Genomic DNA, 19,845 nt, shown 5'->3' with positions numbered 1-19,845 from the left:
CCTCAAGTAGTCCTATGACATTGTTCCTGTACCACCCTCAATCCCTGTGTCTGTATGCTTTCCCTGTAGTACCCCAGGCGGTGGCCAGGGGGAGCTCATGGGTCTGCAGGTGGATTACTGGGTGTCGGTGCAGGGAGGTGAGAAGAAGAGGGACATGGAGAAGAAGGACTCCTCCTCCAAGAACTCGCTGAAGTGCACCTTCCTGTCGCTGCAGGTCAGCCGCCTGCCCCTCTCGGGGGGCGATGCCTCCCCCCAGTCCACCATGAACATGACCGTCGTCACCAAGGAGAAGAACAAGAAGGGTGAGCTCTCCTCCTGTCCCACAAATGCTCATAATGTACCCACTTTCTTAAACAGGTTTTTAAACAGCTGTTATCCTTGTCTTTATTTTCAAGTGATATTTCTGCCAAAGAAAACAAAGGACAAAGAAGTAGAGTCCAAGAGCCAGGTCATTGAGGGCATCAGCAGACTGATCTGCACTGCGAAGCACCAACAGACCATGCTGCGGGGTGAGTGGACTGCAATACACACACACAGACACATAAACACACATGCACACACTGATAGACACACACAAATACACACACACACACTGACAGACACACACAAACACAGACATAAACACAGATACATACACACACACATACTAGCTATATGCACATCCTTGACTCTCATTCTGTGCATAGAAGACATGGCAAGCTTCTAAAGTTAAACAGCAATTTCTGCTTTAGTAGTTCATGGGTACAGTCTTCATTTTGTGATTTATAATAAGTTAATGGGTCACGTGCAGGGACTTCCTTACAACAGATACCACTGTGCACAGTTTGAGCATCCAGAGCCCACACTGCAGGGAGTGACATAGCTAATAACGCACAATCTATTCAGTGAGATTAAGAGATAGCAGAACTTTTTTTTGTTAAATAGTAATTCATGGGTGTTTTTGTGGGTTATAATATTAATACTTATGTTGGGTGTTTCATTGTAAGTTTTACTTTGTGGACCTCTTGCACCTAGACTGCACAAGATCTATTATAAGATATGAGATGCCATAATAATGCTGCACAAAATGATGATTCAGATGGAGCTCTCCACAGAAATCAGGTGCTGGCAATCAGGAGAGGATCACTGGTGTTGATCGCACTTATTTACCATTCCAAGTGAAACAAGTGAAGAAACAGCTGCTTGGATTTGTGATGATCGCTGCTTTTCTTAGACCATAGAGCAGGGATCCATACAAACCTGAGCAGCTGCTTCACTTGGAATGATGTCAGCCCAATGAGCAGTGCTGCACTTCATGCAGCACTGCAGCCTCAACACAACATGTTCACTTCTATTAAGCATAGTGCCTGTTGATGAAGGCTCTGTGGTCTGTAGATGTCCACAGTGGGTCAGCTACCAGACAGTACGCCTTCACCAAGAGGGCACTATCACTGTTCTTATAGATATATGGTTTGTTAAGCTAGTTAGAACAGGTTTTGAGCAGCATTGTACTAAAGCCCTGGTTCTCAGAAGCCCTGCAGGCTCACGTTGTCTCCCATCTCCCCACAGTGCTGATAGACGGAGTTGAATGGAACGATGTCAAGTTTTTCCAGCTGGCAGCTCAGTGGTCATCCCATGTCAAACACTTCCCCATCGGCATCTTCGGACACTCCAAAGCCTCCTACTAACTGAGGGGGAACCCCCACCCCTCCTGTAGCTACTCTCAGCTGTGTGCCAAGATTCATCCCTCCCTCACCTCCCCCTCTCCCTCTCTCCCTCCTTCCTGACCAATGGCCCACCTCACCCCCGGCCTACTTAGCTGCGTTTCTGATTTACTTTTTAAAATTTTAAGGAAATGGGGCTGTCAAAATTTCAAATTGACTTTTTATATACATTTGAAAACCTAATGAAATAAATAATTTTAAACCATTGACTAAAAAAACAACTCCCTAACAGTATCAAAAGTAGGACCCATGTAAACATACTGTTTCATCTGAATAGTGCAATAACTTGTAAATACAGCGAAACCTGAACTAACCACTGGTCACCAAGGGGCATCTGTGGTTGCTGTGGCTGCTTATTCCATGTACCACTAGTTCAGTTTTCACCTGCTCAGTAGGAGCAGCTGATCCCTTACTTTGGAAGGCCGTAAAGATCGTTTACTGCATGAAAATGGATACAATGACAATGCATAAAAAGGGATGCATTATGATAAACAGGGTTATTTAACTCTAGGGTGGAAGGATGTTTATTTTATATTAATTCTGAGTTTATTTATTATGCCAGGTCTGGTTGTTGTCTAAAGTTCTCCCTTTCTCATCCTTTGCCATGAGAATCACAGTGAACAGCAGCCGGTCGAGCCGTGTGGTCCTGCAAGGGCTACTCCCCTGCCACTTTATAGGTGGAGAGTAACCATTGGTCTGCTCTTTTTAATTGGTTCAGTTTAATAATTAACCCTTTGCAGTCTATTTATTCAAGCACTGAATAAATGGACTGCACGCACTGTTTATTTTACACTTACTGTTTATTTTTTTATTTTTCACTGTAAAACAGGTTTAAAAGGCATTGAATCACAAAAGGACGCTCAGTACTGTATTTCCAGCCAAGCTCCACCCCTTGTTGACTGTATTTTTCACATACCTTTATAGACGTGCATACTGATAAATCCTCTCCTGATCACTCGTTTTATCACCAAACTCCTCAATAATGTGATCTAAGTCATTATTTTATTACTGTAACATCTCAAAAAGCTTGGAAAATGTCTGTGATATTCTTTGAGCGCTGGATGCAGAAGCAGCTATCTCCTTTGTTATGTTATCTCTGTAATGCATGGGGCTATGAGATACACCCTTTTTTCAGTTTCATTCTGCTCCTATCGGTCTCACTCGGCCATTGAAAGGTTTTCTCTTCCAGAGAGAAAAAATGACTAGAGACCTGTACTTTACTACTTGTTGATGATGTTGGACAGGGTCCAACATGGGACTGGAAAGGGAAAATTGTAATGTTGGGCCTGGTCTGACATCGGACTGGAAAGGGAAAATTGTAGTGTTAGGCATGGTCCGACATTGGACTGCAAAGGGTTAAGCACATAGTTGCCTAGCGAGGAACAGAGATGAGCAGAGATGAGCAGTTTACCAGACAAATGAGCGCTACTTTACTCCAGCCAGGCCCATGCACACTTTTAGAAATTCAACATTGAAGAGAAAGACCTTTGGTCAAAACATTTGTCATTGAATTTATTCTTTTAGTATTTCTAAATGCAGCACTATTCAGTGGTTGATAGTTTTAGATGATACCACACATACTTTACTTCAGTGACAACGAGCCAAGTGGGAAAATGTTCAGTTGTCAAACACAGTGGCAGCAATGTGCTTTGATTTTGATTTGAAATAAAGGTGGGCAGAATGGACTCGTCGGTTTTTAAACATTTTACCGGCTCGAACAGTTTAACTCTTAAAAGGCTGCACTGCTGGAATTCCTATTTAAGATATGTAAAAAAAGGTGCCATATACATGGTCTATAGGACTTCAGTACCTGGTACAATGGCACTAGACTCTAAAATAAAACTTGTCTTCCTAATCTTGTACAGTCAGGCTTGCACATTTATCTAGAATTTGTTTCTGAAATATCTATTCTCCTGTTTCTGTTGCATGAAAACAAGCATACAAACTACAGCTCCCATCAAACAAAAGGGTAACCGAGATGAGGAAGTTTCCGCTTCCTGCTGTGAATCACAGTTCATGTCACATTGTTCACATAAACCAGGTCTTCTGGACCCAGCACTGCAGAAGCATAGATTCGAAGGCATAACGACGGTAGCTGTCTGTAAGCAGTTACAAGCTGAGAACCTCCTAGTACTTTTACTATATGTTTCAGGTTCCTATATCAACCACTGTGCTCCCCTTCATCTTCTCAATTCACACCCATGTTAAAATGAACTGGAACCTGGAGTAGCGCAGACTGCATGGAGACAGGGACATCCGTCCTTGCAAACAGCTGACTCAATCTCAGTCTGTGGGCTCAGGTGCTGGAATTACATGGTAACGTGAATAAAGGATAACCACACTCAATGCAACTATTTGCTAGAAGTTAACTTTACAAACAAGCAGGGATTCGGAATGAGACTGCAAACGTGCATGTCCTGTGCAGCTAATCTATGAAGCACAGTCAATATAAAACTTCATTGATCAGCTTCTGAATTCTACCAACAAAAAAGCATTTTGTTCAGACAGGAAAAACTAAACATAACAAGTTAGCTGTGAATACACAGTCCCTTGTCCCCCATCCTGCCCATTTTTCATTACTGTTTAATAGTTGACTGTACATTTCCTTTGCCTGTTCTTTAAAACAGCTGTGTGTGGCCCTGGACAGAAATGATAAAAACAGAGCTTTCATCCATTTCCAATAAAATGACAATACAAATAAAATGGAATAGTCTCAAAAATCCAAGTTTCTCCTGCTGTGGAATAGTCTGCATTTTAAGCTTACATTTACTAAGCATGTTGGAGTAATTTCAATCTCAGAAGCCTGGATATAATGGGGAATGAATAATAATGTTTTAAAAGTGAATAACTTTGTTGAAGTCTAAAATGTTTACTTGAAGGAGCTGTAGTAATGTTTTAATAAAACAGTTGTTTTAGAGTTTACAATTTAACATAACAAGTCATTCTATGGCAAAATATATCTAAAAGTCTTCGGAACAGCACAGGGCATCTTCAATTATAAAGAGACGAAAAACAAAAAAATAAACTCTAAGCCTTTTATATGAATTGTGATTTATAGCTTTTAGATTGTTAATTTTTCTGTTGCCAAATGTACTGTACCACTGTTGTCCAGCTTTGGGGTGAAAGGGACACTGGAGGAAATCAGTGTAATATTGAATTTGTCTTGTTTTAAGTGTGTTGATGTTCGTGTATCTTTGTTTTATCTTCTCTGAGAGGTTGTGGGAGCTATGCAGAGCAGCTCGGAGTTCTGCATTTTAAAAGGGGACCGCATCCAGCAAGGCGATGGGAAACAGCAAGAAGCTTCAAATGGCATCTTAACGTTATTTTGTCCTCTTCCCCTTAGCTTAGAGTTTTATCGATTTTATTATATTGTTTTTTTTTTTTTGTATAACCTGGGAAAGTGCTTCAAACTGTTGGAACTTCTTTCTCTTAATTCTATCTCCATGGTTACCAGTAGCATCCCTTTATTTCTACCCCTTGCTGGTTTTCGCAGATGGAGCCTGTGCAGCTTTTACTACTGAGACACATCAATTGAATTAGTGTTTTCGTAGCACTGTGGTTATCCTATCTGATCGACTGTCCAGTCTGTGTTATAGGGGATCAGAATCAAACTTTTGAAAACAGCTCAGTGTCATTTGAGGCTACCTGCTCCTGGAGAACAGTTATATACTGGAGTTGCACTGTTCAGTTTAAACATAATGTTGATTTAAGAATTCTGCCCTTGGCAAAAATAAAAAGGAAGGGACATAAACCAGGTTTCTGAAAAAAAATCCTGTTTAAACTGAACAGTGCCATTTTCTGATCATATAAAAACAATAACTGCTCTATAAATGCCCAAACCTTTAAGTGTTTGTTGCAATTCCCCTTTGATCCTGCAGATTCCTTATTCCTACTCGGGAACCTAAGTTCCTAAAAAAAAACAAAAAAAAACCTGAAACTGTGTTGCCTTGTGCACTGTGATTGCACTAGCCCCTGATGGAGCTGCAGTGTGACTGCACTAGCTCCTGATGGAGCTGCAGTGTGACTGCACTAGCCCCTGATGGCGCTGCAGTGTGACTGCACTAGCTCCTGATGGAGCTGCAGTGTGATTGCACTAACCCCTGGTGGAGCTGCAGTGTCCTGCCTAGAAGTGCAAAGCTCCTTTAGATATATAAATACTGTATACAGTGCCTATAGAAAGTCTTTTAAAAATGTTCACCTTTTGTTGCCTTATACCCTAAAATCCATATTTTTTTTTTTTTCATTTATCTACACATCCTACCCCACAACTTCCAAATGAAAAAAATATTCTAGAAATTTGTAGAAAATTAATTAAAAATAAAAACTGAAATAGCTTGGTTGGATAAGTGTCCATCCCCCTTCTAATAGCAATCCTAAATTAGCTCAGGTGTAATCAATCGCCTTCAAAATCACACACCAAGTTAAGTGGTCTCCACCTGTGTTAAATTGTAGTGATTCACATGATTTCAGGATAACTTCAGCACTTCCTGTAGGTTCCCTCTGCTGGGTAATGCATTTCAAAGCAAAGACTCAACCATGAGCACCAAGGCGCATTCAAAAGAACTCCAGGACAAAGTTGTTGAAAGGCATAGATCAGGGGATGGGTATAAAAAAATATCAAGGGCTTAAATATCCCTTAGAGCATGATCAAGACAATTATTAAGAAGTGGAAGGTGTAGCACCACCAAGACTCTGCCTAGATCAGTCCGTCCCTCCAAACTGGATGACCGAGCAAGGAGGAGACTGATCAGAGAGGCTACCAATGGCAACTTTGCAAGAGCTATAGGCTTGTATGGCCAAGACTGGTCAAAGTGTGCATGTGACAACAATATCCCAAGCACTCCACATATCTGATCTGTATGGTAGGGTGGCAAGAAGGAAGCCATTACTCAAGAAAGCCTACCTTGAATCCCATTTGAAGCATGCAAAAAAAACCTCAGGAGATTCTGTAGCAATGCGGCAAAAAGTTTCGTGGTCTGATGAAACCAAAATGGAACTTTTTGGCCTAAATGTAAAGCGTTATGTTTGGCGCAAACCCAACACAGCACATCACCCAAAGAACACCATCCCTACTGTGAAGCATGGTGGTGGCAGCATCATGTTGTGGGGATGTTTCTCATTGGCAGGGACAGGGGCACTTGTTAGTATAGAAGGGAAAATGAATGGAGCAAAGTACAGATGTCCTTGAGGAAAACCTTCTGCCCTCTGCAAGAAAGTTGAAACTGGGATGGAAGTTCACCTTTCAGCACGTCAACAACCCAAAGCACACAGCCAAAGCTACACTGGAGTGGCTAAAGAACAAAAAGGTAAATGTCCTTGAGTGGCCCTGTGGCAGGCTGGCGAGTGGATAGAGGCCCAGAGACAGTCTGTAGTTCAAAAAAATAATTATTTTATTATAAATACACAAAAATAAAAGGGCACAAGGGCCAAAACAAAGCAATTTAAACACAAAAAGAAAGACAAAAAGCAAAACTAACAAAAATAACAATTTCCAGGCTGGGCAATGCCTTCACTGGATTTATCAAAATTCAAAAATCACACACCAAAAACCCACCAACCTGCTTCCTCAGCTCCCTCCTCCCAAATGAGGAAGCAGAGGCCTCCTTTTATGTCAGGTGGCTGGGCGCTGATTGATCGTTAATTAACCTAATCAACCCCAGCCACCTGAACATAATAAACCCAGGCAGGTAGGAGAAATTAACCCCATCCCTGCCAATTTAAAAAGGGCAGAGCTTTGCTCTGCCACAGGCCCAGTCAAAGCCCCGACCTAAAACCAATCTAAAATTTGTGTCATGACTTGAAGATTGCTGTCCATCAACTCTCCTCAAGGAACTTGACAGAGCTTAAAACTGTTTTGTAAAGAATAAATGGTCAAATATTGCCAAATCTAGGTGTGCAAAGTTGGTAGAGACCTATCCCAACAGACTCACAGCTGTAATTGCTGCCAAAGTGCTTCCACCAAGTATTAACTCAGGGGGGTGGAGACTTACCCAATTATGATCTTTCAGTTTTGTATTTTTAATATATATTTTTTCTCAATAAAAACTTTTTTTCCCCTTAACAGTGTGGAGTATGGTGTGTAGATAAGTGGGAAAAAAAATCCTAATTTAAATGCATGAAACTCTGAGGCACTGACACAACTAAATGTGAAAAAAGGTTCAAGGGGGTGTAGACTTTCTATAGGCACTCTATATTGTATAGTTACTCTTTTGTTACAAGCTGTGCTCTTCTTTTTAGTTTTCTTTTTTTTTTTTTCAATTAGTATTAACTCGTCTACTGCACTTTCAGTAAAGCACACTCTTACCTCACTCCTGTTAAAGGAAAAAGAGCTGTCAGCTACAAAACCGGTGCAGAGACAGTCCTGAAGGTCATTTTAAGGACACTAAAGTCAAGTTTATAGAGCCACCATAGCTGTAATTCATATCAGTTATGGCAGTGCTATCATCATTATGTAATTAGTTTTTTTTTCAGAAGTGCAAGACCGCTTTTATATACAGTAGCTATTAATGTTATAAATGGCTTCTTGAATGCTAACAAAAAAACAGATTGCTAACATTCAAGCACATTGGTATCTAGCATTATTATTAATAATTTTGTTAATACTAAAAATGGTACAAGGCATAATGTACACCACTTGCTACATAATAGGGTTGTAATTCCATCAAGGGAGTTCAGTGTAATGATAAACCACAAGCGTGAAACCCTAGACATAGTGTTTGTATTTAGTTTGGTGTATTTGCTAAAATACATGGTAACAGAATACACAGACCCATTTTTGTCTCTATTGGGTGAATTATATTTGTTCACAGTAGAAAGTGCATCCAACAGAACATGAATTTGTCTGGCTTTGCTGAATTCTCTGTGGTTATAAAAAATGAATGCGGTTTTTTTTTTTTTGTTTGTTTTTTTTTTTTTTACTTGCGTTATTTTCCTCCCCAATTAATTTTTCCCACTGTCTGAAAGCTGGAAGCAATTGGTACCGTGCAACGCGATTGACTTTCAAAAGTTGACGTCAAGAGAACTAAACATTTACAGCCTCATTGACTACAGCTTGACCTAGGGAAAGAACGATAATAAGACTTTCCTTGAGCCCTGTGGCTTATAGAAAAACAGCAAGGGCTGTCACATTGAGGCACCACTTATTCATATAGTGAGCACTGACCTACAGTAGCAGAAGATGTCTAAGACTGGATCCGCCCATACCCAGCCGGGATAAGCCACCTCTGAATTTTATTGGAGAATATTACAGTGCTGGGGGATCCCCCGGATTGCGTCAACCACCAATCCATGGTTATCCTCGAATTCTCCCTAGAATCTGTGACTGATGCAATCCAAGGTAATTCCCTGCTCCCATCTGACCCCTTTAGTCTTGAAAGTGGAATAGCCATGTAATGTGGAGTGCAAAGGGCAGCCCTCACTTTAATAACACAATAATAATGTTGGCAGCTTTGAGAAACCATCTGCATCAGTGAGGTATAGTCTATGGTCCTCTTTGCAAGGCTCCAAGGTTGGCCTTGAAAGATGAGTGATTACCAAGGGTTTAAAATCCATCCCCTTACTTCTGATTAGCAAAACATTATCACTGGTACTCTTGCTGTTGTGAATAATATGGCAGGGTTAACTTCAACTTGGGATCTGCACATTTGTTTTCAATACAACACTAATGGATTTAAAATTAACTTGAAACCTGGAACCTAATCACTTCCTGTGATGTAGGCCACATGATCTGATTACCACTAGAGCTTTGGGAGGGAGACTAACCAACAGCACAGAAAGTGATTAGTTACCAGGAAGCAGCAGCAACTTAATTTATGGTGGTCATTTTACTTTGATGCCGAAATGCAATAAAACCAAATGAAATTCAGTAGGGGACCAGTAATGTTGCCGGTGCTAATATGAGGTACTGGAAGACCACTGATTTTGAACTCTGGTTAGCACTCCCTAAGCCAGCTATCAGTGCACTGAATCACCTAGGCATGCCTCTGTGTGTGTGTGAGAGCGTGTGCCATTTCATTCTGACTGTATTCCTCTGTTTTTCCATTCTTTACATCTTAATGTGAAGGTTGACAAACTGAGCTGTAAATAGACAATTTGGAACCATGTGCCTCTCTGTAACCTGTGGCCATGACCACTCTTTTCTGGTACTAAAAACAACACTAATAAAAAACATGAAAATCAAGACTAAGCCTTATGTCTCCAGTTCATGCTTCAAGACCCTCACTTCTATTTTAATGATGTACACCTGTTTTTCACAGAGCCCAATTACCATGAATTGCTAACTACCTTACCTAAGGTAGTGCAATACAAGTGCTAATCAGTCATTTACCACTGATGGAGTTCTTACCAAGGTTTAATCCTGTCCTAATCACATAAATGCTCTAGCTACAAATCAGGCCAAATGACCTACAGCACAGGCGGCAGCAGTTTATTTATTTATTTCACTTTGTGCCCATAGGGCCAGCACATTTCAATAGTGCAGATAAAACTAATACAAAAGAGAGACCTAGGTAAACCAGACTTAATAATAAACACCACAATAATTATACATACAAGCAATGGCCATAAAAACACACCTACAATACACAAATATATTAAGATACAGATGTTTATATTTAAATTACATTCCAACTAAAACAAGTTAACCTGAAACACAGATGACACTGAACAGCAGTTTTAAACCTGGAGTGGCTTGACAATGACACAATGGAATCCGGAAGGGTGTAGCGTTGTAGTCATAACAAAAGGCAGAGCGAGACAGTGGTATCAAGCACACATGTTCTTTATTTTACTTTCATTATTCTTTGTTCAGGGCGCATGCTTATACAAACAGCATAACGTTATTAATTGCTACGATATGAACAATGGCAACCCATCACATCTCCCCTCTTAAATAAAATTCTTAACTGGCTGGGTAAACTGCCATAAACCCTTTTGGGAAGGACAGGGATTATTCTGCCCACTAGATCCTTTCCCAATCTAGATATCTAAATGTTGGACTTGCTTAACAATACGTCCAGATCTGGTGGTTATGAATCCTTCTGGAATTGGTCTTGGTGGATCTACAGTGTCTTTTTGGCCGTTGCTTTCTTGTGCCGTTTCAGCTCTCTGTGGTGATTGGCTACTGTTATTTTATATCCTCTTCTAGTATTGCAAGTCGTTCTTCGATTATTGGTGAATGTTTTTTCTCATTATTCACTAGTTGAATGTGTCTCCCTGCTCTGTCTGGACAACGTATGAGCGTGATGTTGCACATCTGCCTTGAACAATTCCAGTTGTGTTCCATTCTTTTTCACCATCAGTCTTCACTCAAACTCTGTCCCCGATACTCAGCTGTGGAAGTGTGTAATGTTCACTCTGCACAACGGAGAAGCAGTTGTACTGTCCTCCCTAAGGAGATACTACTGGCCCAATATCTACAACTAACTAAGTCAGCAAGGGACGTCAGAGGTGTCAGTTTCACGAACAAACGGTTTATTGTTTAAACTATAATGTAATAAATGAAATATAAGGACAACAACTTATTGCAGAGAACATTTAGTGGAAGGTACAGGTGAGTAAGAAAGTAAAGTGAACTAAACAAACATCCAAACAAAATAACACTAAAGCGAAATGAATGCGGTGTCCGGTGGGTCTCCAATAAACCCACCCAAACAAACACCACACCAATACAAAACCAACACACTGACGGGCAAAAAAGACAAAGGTGAATGAATAAGTATACAGGGAAACCAATTACAAAGACAGTCTTGATGGCAATGGATGATAAATGAAATTTAGGCCTAACAAGTCCAGTGAAGCAATGCACATGTAATCCAAAGTAACAAAAGAACAAAAGCAAAATTACAGGAACCAATGTATTAAAGTAAAGTAGAAAAACCAGCAAACAAAAAAGGAATAATCTCACCAACAAATAATGAAGTCCTGAATAGAGTCCTGTACTGATGAGGATGGATAAAGATTGATGAGAAAATAACGATCGTAGAAAATGGTCTGTTGAGTAGTATCGGGTTGACTGGTGAACAGCCGTTTGGAAAATATCAGGAGAATCAGGAACAAAATGGGGACTGAACACACTAACAAAAACACCCTAAACAGACCTTGAACAGCAATTAAACTTAAACAAGTAACAGTGTAAACAAAAAAGAAAGGTTTAGACAAAGTACAAGATTTTAACAAAAGAGTAAATGGATGCACCTGTATTTATCTAAAATAAAGTTAAAGTTACACTGTAATTAAGTATTGTGCTGTTATTTGTCAAATGGATTCCTCAAGAGAAAAGGGAGTCCTTCTCTGGCCTAGCCAGCCAGCTTTAATACCGGTACTGGCTTCCAAGGAGCTCTGAGATTGGAGGAGTGGATATTTCAATGAGCCAATGGGGGGAGAGGATGAACAGAGGGTTATAGCAAGGAACTATGGGAATTTGAGTTTTAACCAGGCCAGGCTAATGACCCTAATAAAAGGGACAGGTGGATGAAACTTACACCCACTTTATGGAGCAAGTGAATTGCTACAAGTGGTCTTGGGGAATGTTTTCCATTGTAGTATTTTTCATAACTCTGCTTTGCTTTTGCGTCATTCTGTCTTACTACATTTAGATCAGGCCATTTTGGGGTTAAATTTTGCTTCAATGTTGGAACAGTAGTGCGAATTCTTCTTCCCATTATCAGTCTTGCTGGGCTTTCCTGCATTGGCTCTGTGGGTGTTGAACGATAGCTCAGTAACGCAAGGTAAGGGTCAGCTTGCTTGAGTATCTCTTTTGCGGTTTTGACTGCTCGTTCGGCCATGCCGTTGGATTGTGGAAAATATGGACTAGAAGTCACATGCTCAAAGTCATACTGCGTTGCAAACTGCTTGAATAGCCAAGCAGTGAACTTCGGTCCATTATCAGTAACTGAGGTGATGCCAAATGGTAACCTTCTAAAGCAGTATCTGCCTAATGGTGTGATGAAAGTGGTTAGTTTTGCACTCTCTCCTTCCAGTGGAATTTGCCAAAATCCACTTGCTGCATCTAAACATGAAAATACAATACTTCCTGCTAGCTTTGGCAATATATCATCCAGCGTTGGCAAAATGTATTTTTCTCTTTTAACATTTGCATTCGGTTTTTTCAGGTCCACACAAATTCTTATCTTTCCATTTTTCTTTACTACAGGTACCATAGGCGCGCACCATTCAGTTGGTTGAGTCACTTTTTATATGATCCCCTTCAATTCCGTTCTTCTCAGCTCTGCTTCAACCTTTGGCAGTAAGGGAATTGGGATCCTGCGAGGTGTAGTGATGCTGTTGGGTTAAGTATTTTCTTTCAGCACAGTTTTGACTGGTTCACCTTCTACACTAACTTCTTCAATGCAATGTATCAGCCCCAATTTTACGACAACGGCTCTGCAGAGTAGGTTATCTTCTTCAGATTTCACAACTACGACTCTGAAAATGTAATCTAGCCATTTGCTTTGACATTTTATCTTCATTTTTGCAATAAACTGCCCTCTAGTGGTCACAATTCCTCCTGGGCTATGCAAAGCATTCTTCACATTCTTTAACTGTGGCTTTTCAGCTAGCTTATTGTAAGTTACTTCAGTTATGATTGATGTATCTGCCCCTGAATCTATCTTGAAGATCACAGGTGATGAAGAACTTGTTCCAGCAATGTTCAGAGTAGTGTGCCACGGAGGCTCATCGTCATTGGTAACTGTGTCTACGTTCTGATTGTTGTCTGTAACTGAGCCCAGAAACAGTGAGTCTGCATCTTCTGTGTGCGTAGTAACCTCATACACTAATTTAGTATGGCAGACTGTTGCAAAGTGTCCGTGTTTGTGACATTTATTGCATTTCTTGTCTTTCGCTGGGCAAATGTCTGTGCCTGCATGCTTGCGGCCACATCTCCCACACTTTTTATTTTCTTCCGTTGGTTTCGCATGGAGAGTATTGTACTGACGCATGTTTCTCGGTTTGTGCGATTCTTCTTTACACATGAATGCCTTCAGATCTTCTACTCGCTCAATGTCCGTTTCGGTATTCTGCTTTTTAACAAGCTCAGAATGTCTTGCCATTTCTGTTGCTACACGGAGGGTAAGGTCGCTTTTCATCTGTAACTTTTGTGACAGCTCCTAGTCTGTAATGCCAATCACCAGCCTGTCTCTTATTTGCTCCTCTTTCTGTGCTCCGAAGTCACAGTTTTCAGCGAGCTCGTTCAGCTGTCTAATAAAGGCCTCTACAGATTCTCCATTTTGTGTTCTTTGATGGAACCTCGCTCTCTCGTATATAATATTATGCTTCGGTATGAAGTGCTCATTATATTTCTGCAGTACAACATTATATTTATTCTCATCCCCGTTGTTTTCAAATACAACGACTGCTCAGTGTCCGCCCCCATAGCATATATTAGCGAACTGACCTGCACATCTTCTGACTCGGCAGCAAGCTTTGTGGCTGTCTGGTACCTAGAAAATCGTTGCTTCCAGTCAAGCCTGTCAGCTGGTCTGGAAAAGTCCAGCGGCTCCGGTGCACGAAACTTTGCCATGGTGATGTTCTGTCACACTATTTATGTATTTATTTTATTATTTTATTATTTTTATTTTAGTTCTTCTGACACCATGTAGCGTTCTGGTCATAACAAAAGGCAGAGTGAGACAGTTGTATCAAGCACACTTGTTCTTTATTTTACTTTCGTTATTCTTTGTTCAGGGTGCATGTTTATGCAAACAGCATAACTTTATTAACTGCTATGATATGAACAATGGCAACCCATCACAAAGGCCATTCCAGAACCCCAAGACTGCCCCAAAGAAAGAATAATGACACAACTGAAGAGAAAAAGACTGATGGTCAGAGTAGACCAAAATATTGGGGCTACTTGTCTGCCCAAGTTTATTACACATTGGGCCCGATCTTCGATCAACAACCCAAAAGCGGAATGGCATCCAATGGACTCTCTGGACACAGTTGGACGACCTTGATTTCGCCAACGATCTGGCCCTTCTCTCCCACACCCAGCAACAGATGTAGGAAAAGACCAGCACTGTTGCGGAAACCTCAGCTTGCTTAGGCCTTAAAATCCACAGGGGAAGAGCAAGATCATCAAGGTCAACACAGCAAATACCACACCCATCAGGTTGGAAGGTGCAGCGCTAGAAGAGTTTAGAGCTTCACCTACCTTGGCAGCATCATTGACAAACAGGGTGGGACAGATGCTGATGTTAGAACCCGAATTGGCAAGGCAAGGGCGGCTTTCCAACAACTGAAGAATGTCTGGAGATCCACACAGACAGAGAATGCAGACTTTCATCAACACCTGCCTCAGAAGGATTCTGCGAATTCGTTGGCCAGACAGAATTAGTAATGAATAATTGTGGCAGCGGACAAGACAGCAGCCTGCAGAAGAACAGATCCTCCAAAGACGTTGGAGATGGATCAGCCACATGCTCCACAAGGCAAGCCCTCACCTGGAACCCGCAGGGGAAAAGGAAGAGAGGTCGCCCAAGGAATACATGGCGCCGTGACTTGGTGGCAGACATGAAGAGGGCAGGCCATACCTGGGGACAGCTGGAGCAATTGGCTCAGGACCGGGATGGCTGGAGCGCGTTTGTTGGCGGCCTATGTCCCCAGCGGGGCAACAGGCGTAAGTAAGTAAGTACACAACAGCCAAGCGAGAATGCAGAATGATTGACAAGATGCTATCATTGGTGTCGCCACAGTATGTACCCATATGACAGCAGACGAGACCACACAATATATCGTGCACACATACACACGGACCAATCAAATACACAACTGGCTCCATAGCTAGGCGCAGAGTTTTCAAATTAATGAACTGATATAACGCCACTGTATTATTGAATGCTGACAGTATTGTATCACAAGGAAATACTATATAGGTTTCTTTAAAGGCCACCTGATCCAACATAGCTGTATGTTTTGAAGTAAAGTTTTTAAAAAAGGCTTTGGATACTGTCTGTTTTTTTTTTTTTTTTTTTTATTTTTTTATTAAGTCATGCCGTGAAAAGTCTACTGTGTTAGCGCACTCTCTGATTTGTAAATGTAACAAGTTCATTCAACTGCAAAGTAAACATTTTTATATACACAATACATAGAACTGAGTTATGTTATTCATTCTACCCACCCATTTGAACATCATGATTAAGCCCAGTTTGTAAGGTTTTGAGTGTCGCCAGAATGGATTTTTTTCGTTATGACATTTTTTTTTTTCTGTAAGTAAATAATAATTAATTCTAAATATGTTAAATGTTAATTGTAGCCCACTATGATTTCTCAATAAATGAACAGTCTCTGTACAATTAGCAACATCAACATTCAGCAGACTGGACAGCTGCATAAAAACGGCCAGAAATTACAGTTAACAGAACTGTTTGTCCTGCCTCAGCTAACTTATGAATGGACTGCTGCGGAGAAAATACAGGTCTTTGATTGGTGGATCATATCTCCGGTCTGGCTTTAGGAAAACGTAAGCATGCCTTTAACAGCAAGAGTGCCCTGACGGTGATTGGCTCTCCGAAGTGCAGCTGCTCACCCCTACACCCGTAATGCACAGCTATCTATGGAATAAATTAATAAAGCAACAGGCCTCAAGGTGGGTGTGTGACGTATTTATACAATTAATTTACAGATGTGTGACAACACACAGCAAAGACAGGTAGGACCCCCCCCTCCCCTCTTCATCCTTCTCTCAATCTTCATTTCTATATTTTGATGGCACATGTTGGATGCGGATATGCTTGTGGAGCAGTGAAGAACACATATATCTGTATATGCAAACACACTACCGCTGTCCATCATATCAATACAATACTCAATGATAAAACACATAACTGATCTGCCCATCTGGTGTGTGTGGATGGGGGGGAGGTTGGGGTTCGGTTCTATTGTACGTTTGTACTATTGTAACCAACTCCAGAGTGGACTGTTACTTCGACCCTATTTGAGCCAGCGGTGCGCAGTTATTGGAACTAGTGCATCGCAATTATCGTGCAGATATTGGTATATTCAGACGAATTAGGGCTTTCGCCCAATTAAAATTTGATTACACTATGTGCATATTGAATGTCCACCTAGAATACATTTGCATCTCATGTTTCTAATTAAAGATGCATTACCATATGCTAATAGGACTGTATTAAAGAAACAGAAGGAATGCAGTGTGCTGGACAGAGGTGAGTGAATGTTTCCACACTCGTCTGTTGGGCATGGGAATACGCTATAAACATCACTATGACATGAACATGTTATATATGTTATGGAAACAAAAAAAGAGGCTTATTGCTTGTATGTTTTTGCTGCAAATTGACTATGGTGATGTAGTATATAGGTTTGCATCACCATCGACTTTTGGTAAACTGGACTCACTATATCATGCAGCATTGAGGTACAATACAAATACAAGATCTAATACTCATCATTGTATATTATACGATTTGGTAGGCTGGACTTCTTTGGCTTTACACAGGTTGAAGCACTGGTATATTCTGGTATATAAGGCTATTCAATGTAAACTATATGAATATACTTATTTAAATGAATACCTTATAGCTTCCCATAGTAACCACAGCCTCAGATCTCATTCTTTTTTGCATTTTAAAATCCCAAATGTGCGTACTGAGGCTGGTAAAGGATCCTTTGCTTATTATGCTCCATGCTCCTGGAATGAGTTCTAGTCCAAACTAAGAGCTTCAGACCCAGACATCTTTATTGCAATTTAAGAGTAAACTGCATGATTTGTGTTAAAAATTGTTTTAAATAGTTGAGTTACGTACTTTTGTGTATTTTGATTATTGTATTTTATTGTATACTTGTTCTTGTTGTCCAATTGACTTGCTACTGCATGCTTGTCTAGGTCTCACTCGTAAAAGAGGTTTTAATCTCAATTTGACTACAAGGATTATATATATATATATATATATATATATATATATATATATATATATATATATATATATATATATATATATATATATCCTGTTATTGACTGTTGATCTACTAAAAAAAAAATTAAAAAATTAAAAAATTGGAAGATATTGCATAGTCGGCAACCAGTTTGGGGTCGTACAAGAGCATCCGACGTCAGGGGGAGAGGTCCCACTGGCTCAGAGGCCGACAAATTCCCTCTCTTCTGAGGGACTCTGGGGATGGCTGGTGGAGCCTGGGAGGAATGCTGAAGAGACCCTCCTTGATGTGATCAACCTCCTGTCGGCCAGAGATGGAGAGTGATGGGAAGCCTGCGAAAAGCAACACCGCCCAGAGTCCCTCCCAGACATTGTGGAGATGGTAATCCACTACCTGGCTGCAGATATGGCAGGGGTCCCGCTATCTCCCACTTTATTGGGAAAAGCCCCGCCGTCTCCAGCACCAGAGGGAGAGGAGCCATCGCTGCCATCTCCAGCACCAGAGGGAGAGGAGCCACATCAGTCCCCTGCAAGTGAGGGAGAGCCGCACCAGTCCCCTCCAACAGGGGGAGACTACCTGCTGCTCCCACCTACATCACTAGGAGACTACACGTTGCTCCCAACCCCGTCACCAGGAGATTACACACTGCTCCCAACCCCGTTGCCATGAGACTACATGCAGCTCCCACCCCTGAATTCCTGCTGATTCCACATCCACCACCGTGGGAAGACTGCTTGCAGCTACCACCTCCACCAGCAGAGGGTGAATTCCTGCTGGTTCCGCCTCCACCACCATGGGAGGACTGCTTACAACTCCCACCTCCACCAGCAGAGGATGAATTCCTGTTGATTCCACCCAAGGATGTCTGCCTCATACCACCCAAGGATGCCTGCCTCACACCACCCAAGGATGCCACGTCTGTGGCCACTACAGCTGTTGGGGTGGGAGAAGGACCTCCCACTGTGGCCGCCACCATTGGCCCGTTGCTGCCCCTGTTCCTGGGCCGGGACTATAAACCGGGACTTTGAGACTGAGGGGGAGGTGGCCATTGAGGCCAGGTGTGCTGCGCACAAGTGGGGGCATATGTGGCGGAGTGTCCTGCCCCTTTATGTTTATAAGTGTTTTCTGTTGTATGTAGTGTGTTTAATGTTGGTGTTTATGTATAAAATACATGGGATATAAATATGGGTTTCGAGCACAAGTGTTACACAGCACTTCACGTGCAAGTAAAATAATATGTGAGCACGGGGAATTGCACTTTTATTAATTCACGTGCAGTTGTACTGAGACTCCAATTGAATGATTGATTAGCAATTGAGTCTCGGTACAGCTGCATAAACGCTGCATGTTTTCACTCACTCGGGGTTGTGTGTTCGTGAGTGGAGAACAGGTGAGAGAGAGGAGTTTTTTGGGGTTTTGAAATAACAATTGCTACAGCGTGCAGGAAGTGCCAGCACAGTACTTGTTTGTTTGTTCGTCCACTGACTTGTTAAGTGTCCGTTTTGTTTACCTTTTTATTTTGGCCTCAAGTGCCGTGTCCTGTTTTGTGTGTTTTGTTTAAAACCTTTTGTTTGTGATTATTATTATTTACAATAAAACTCTGGACGCCGTAGCGTCACAGATTCACCGCCCTACCTGTTGTTCTTCATCCTTCTTCTGGTCTGACGTCACCCCTGCAAAGCCATCCTGTTCACAGGTGTCTAGAAGGGATAGTATTCTGATAGTATCCTAATACTAAGTGGGTATTCGGTATCACGTTTTCGGAATACTGGTATCCAGAACACGGACGGATTCATTCGGAATACCCATTTACATGGCATGGAATAGCTATTCAAATTTTTCACTATTCCGAATACAACTGGAATCCTAATAGAACAGGACAATTGGAACAGGTGCCTGGATAGTAATATGGGTGCAGTCAAGTGCACCTTTGCGAGTGAATTGCAATATTGACCTTCAGCACTGATCCCCCTCACCCTCAAGGGGCCCTACCAATTAACAGTGCTACACCCCCAGAAGCCAGACCTTCTGTTTGGAGACAGCAGCAGAAAAATGAGCTGCTCAGGATGACCCAACAGCTTCCAGTGGTGAGATGTGTTGGCCCCACGTTTCCAGGATGACCCAACAGCTTCCAGTGGTGAGATGTGTTGGTCCCATGTTTCCAGGATTACCCAACAGCTTCCAGTGGTGAGATGCGTTGGTCCCACATGTTTCCAGGATGACCCAACAGCTTCCAGTGGTGAGA

The 19,845-nt window shown here is 41.5% G+C and overlaps 1 protein-coding gene across 1 annotated transcript in view; it reads left to right on the top strand.

Moving 5' to 3' along the window:
• LOC121330157 (phosphofurin acidic cluster sorting protein 2-like) overlaps positions 1-2,491 on the top strand; it is a 125,148-nt gene extending 122,657 nt beyond the window's left edge. Inside the window, exons 21-23 of the mRNA XM_041276465.1 lie at positions 70-302; positions 396-509; positions 1,549-2,491. Of these exons, the coding sequence (XP_041132399.1) occupies positions 70-302; positions 396-509; positions 1,549-1,667 (466 nt within the window). The 3' untranslated portion in view covers positions 1,668-2,491. The remainder of the gene's footprint in view (positions 1-69; positions 303-395; positions 510-1,548) is intronic.
• Positions 2,492-19,845: the final 17,354 nt, after the last annotated feature.

Source organism: Polyodon spathula, chromosome 17 (genome assembly GCF_017654505.1).
Source record: "Polyodon spathula isolate WHYD16114869_AA chromosome 17, ASM1765450v1, whole genome shotgun sequence".
Taxonomy (NCBI): Eukaryota; Metazoa; Chordata; class Actinopteri; order Acipenseriformes; family Polyodontidae; genus Polyodon; species Polyodon spathula.
Note: the sequence above shows the minus strand (reverse complement) of the source record. Positions and strands in the feature narration are given on the sequence as shown.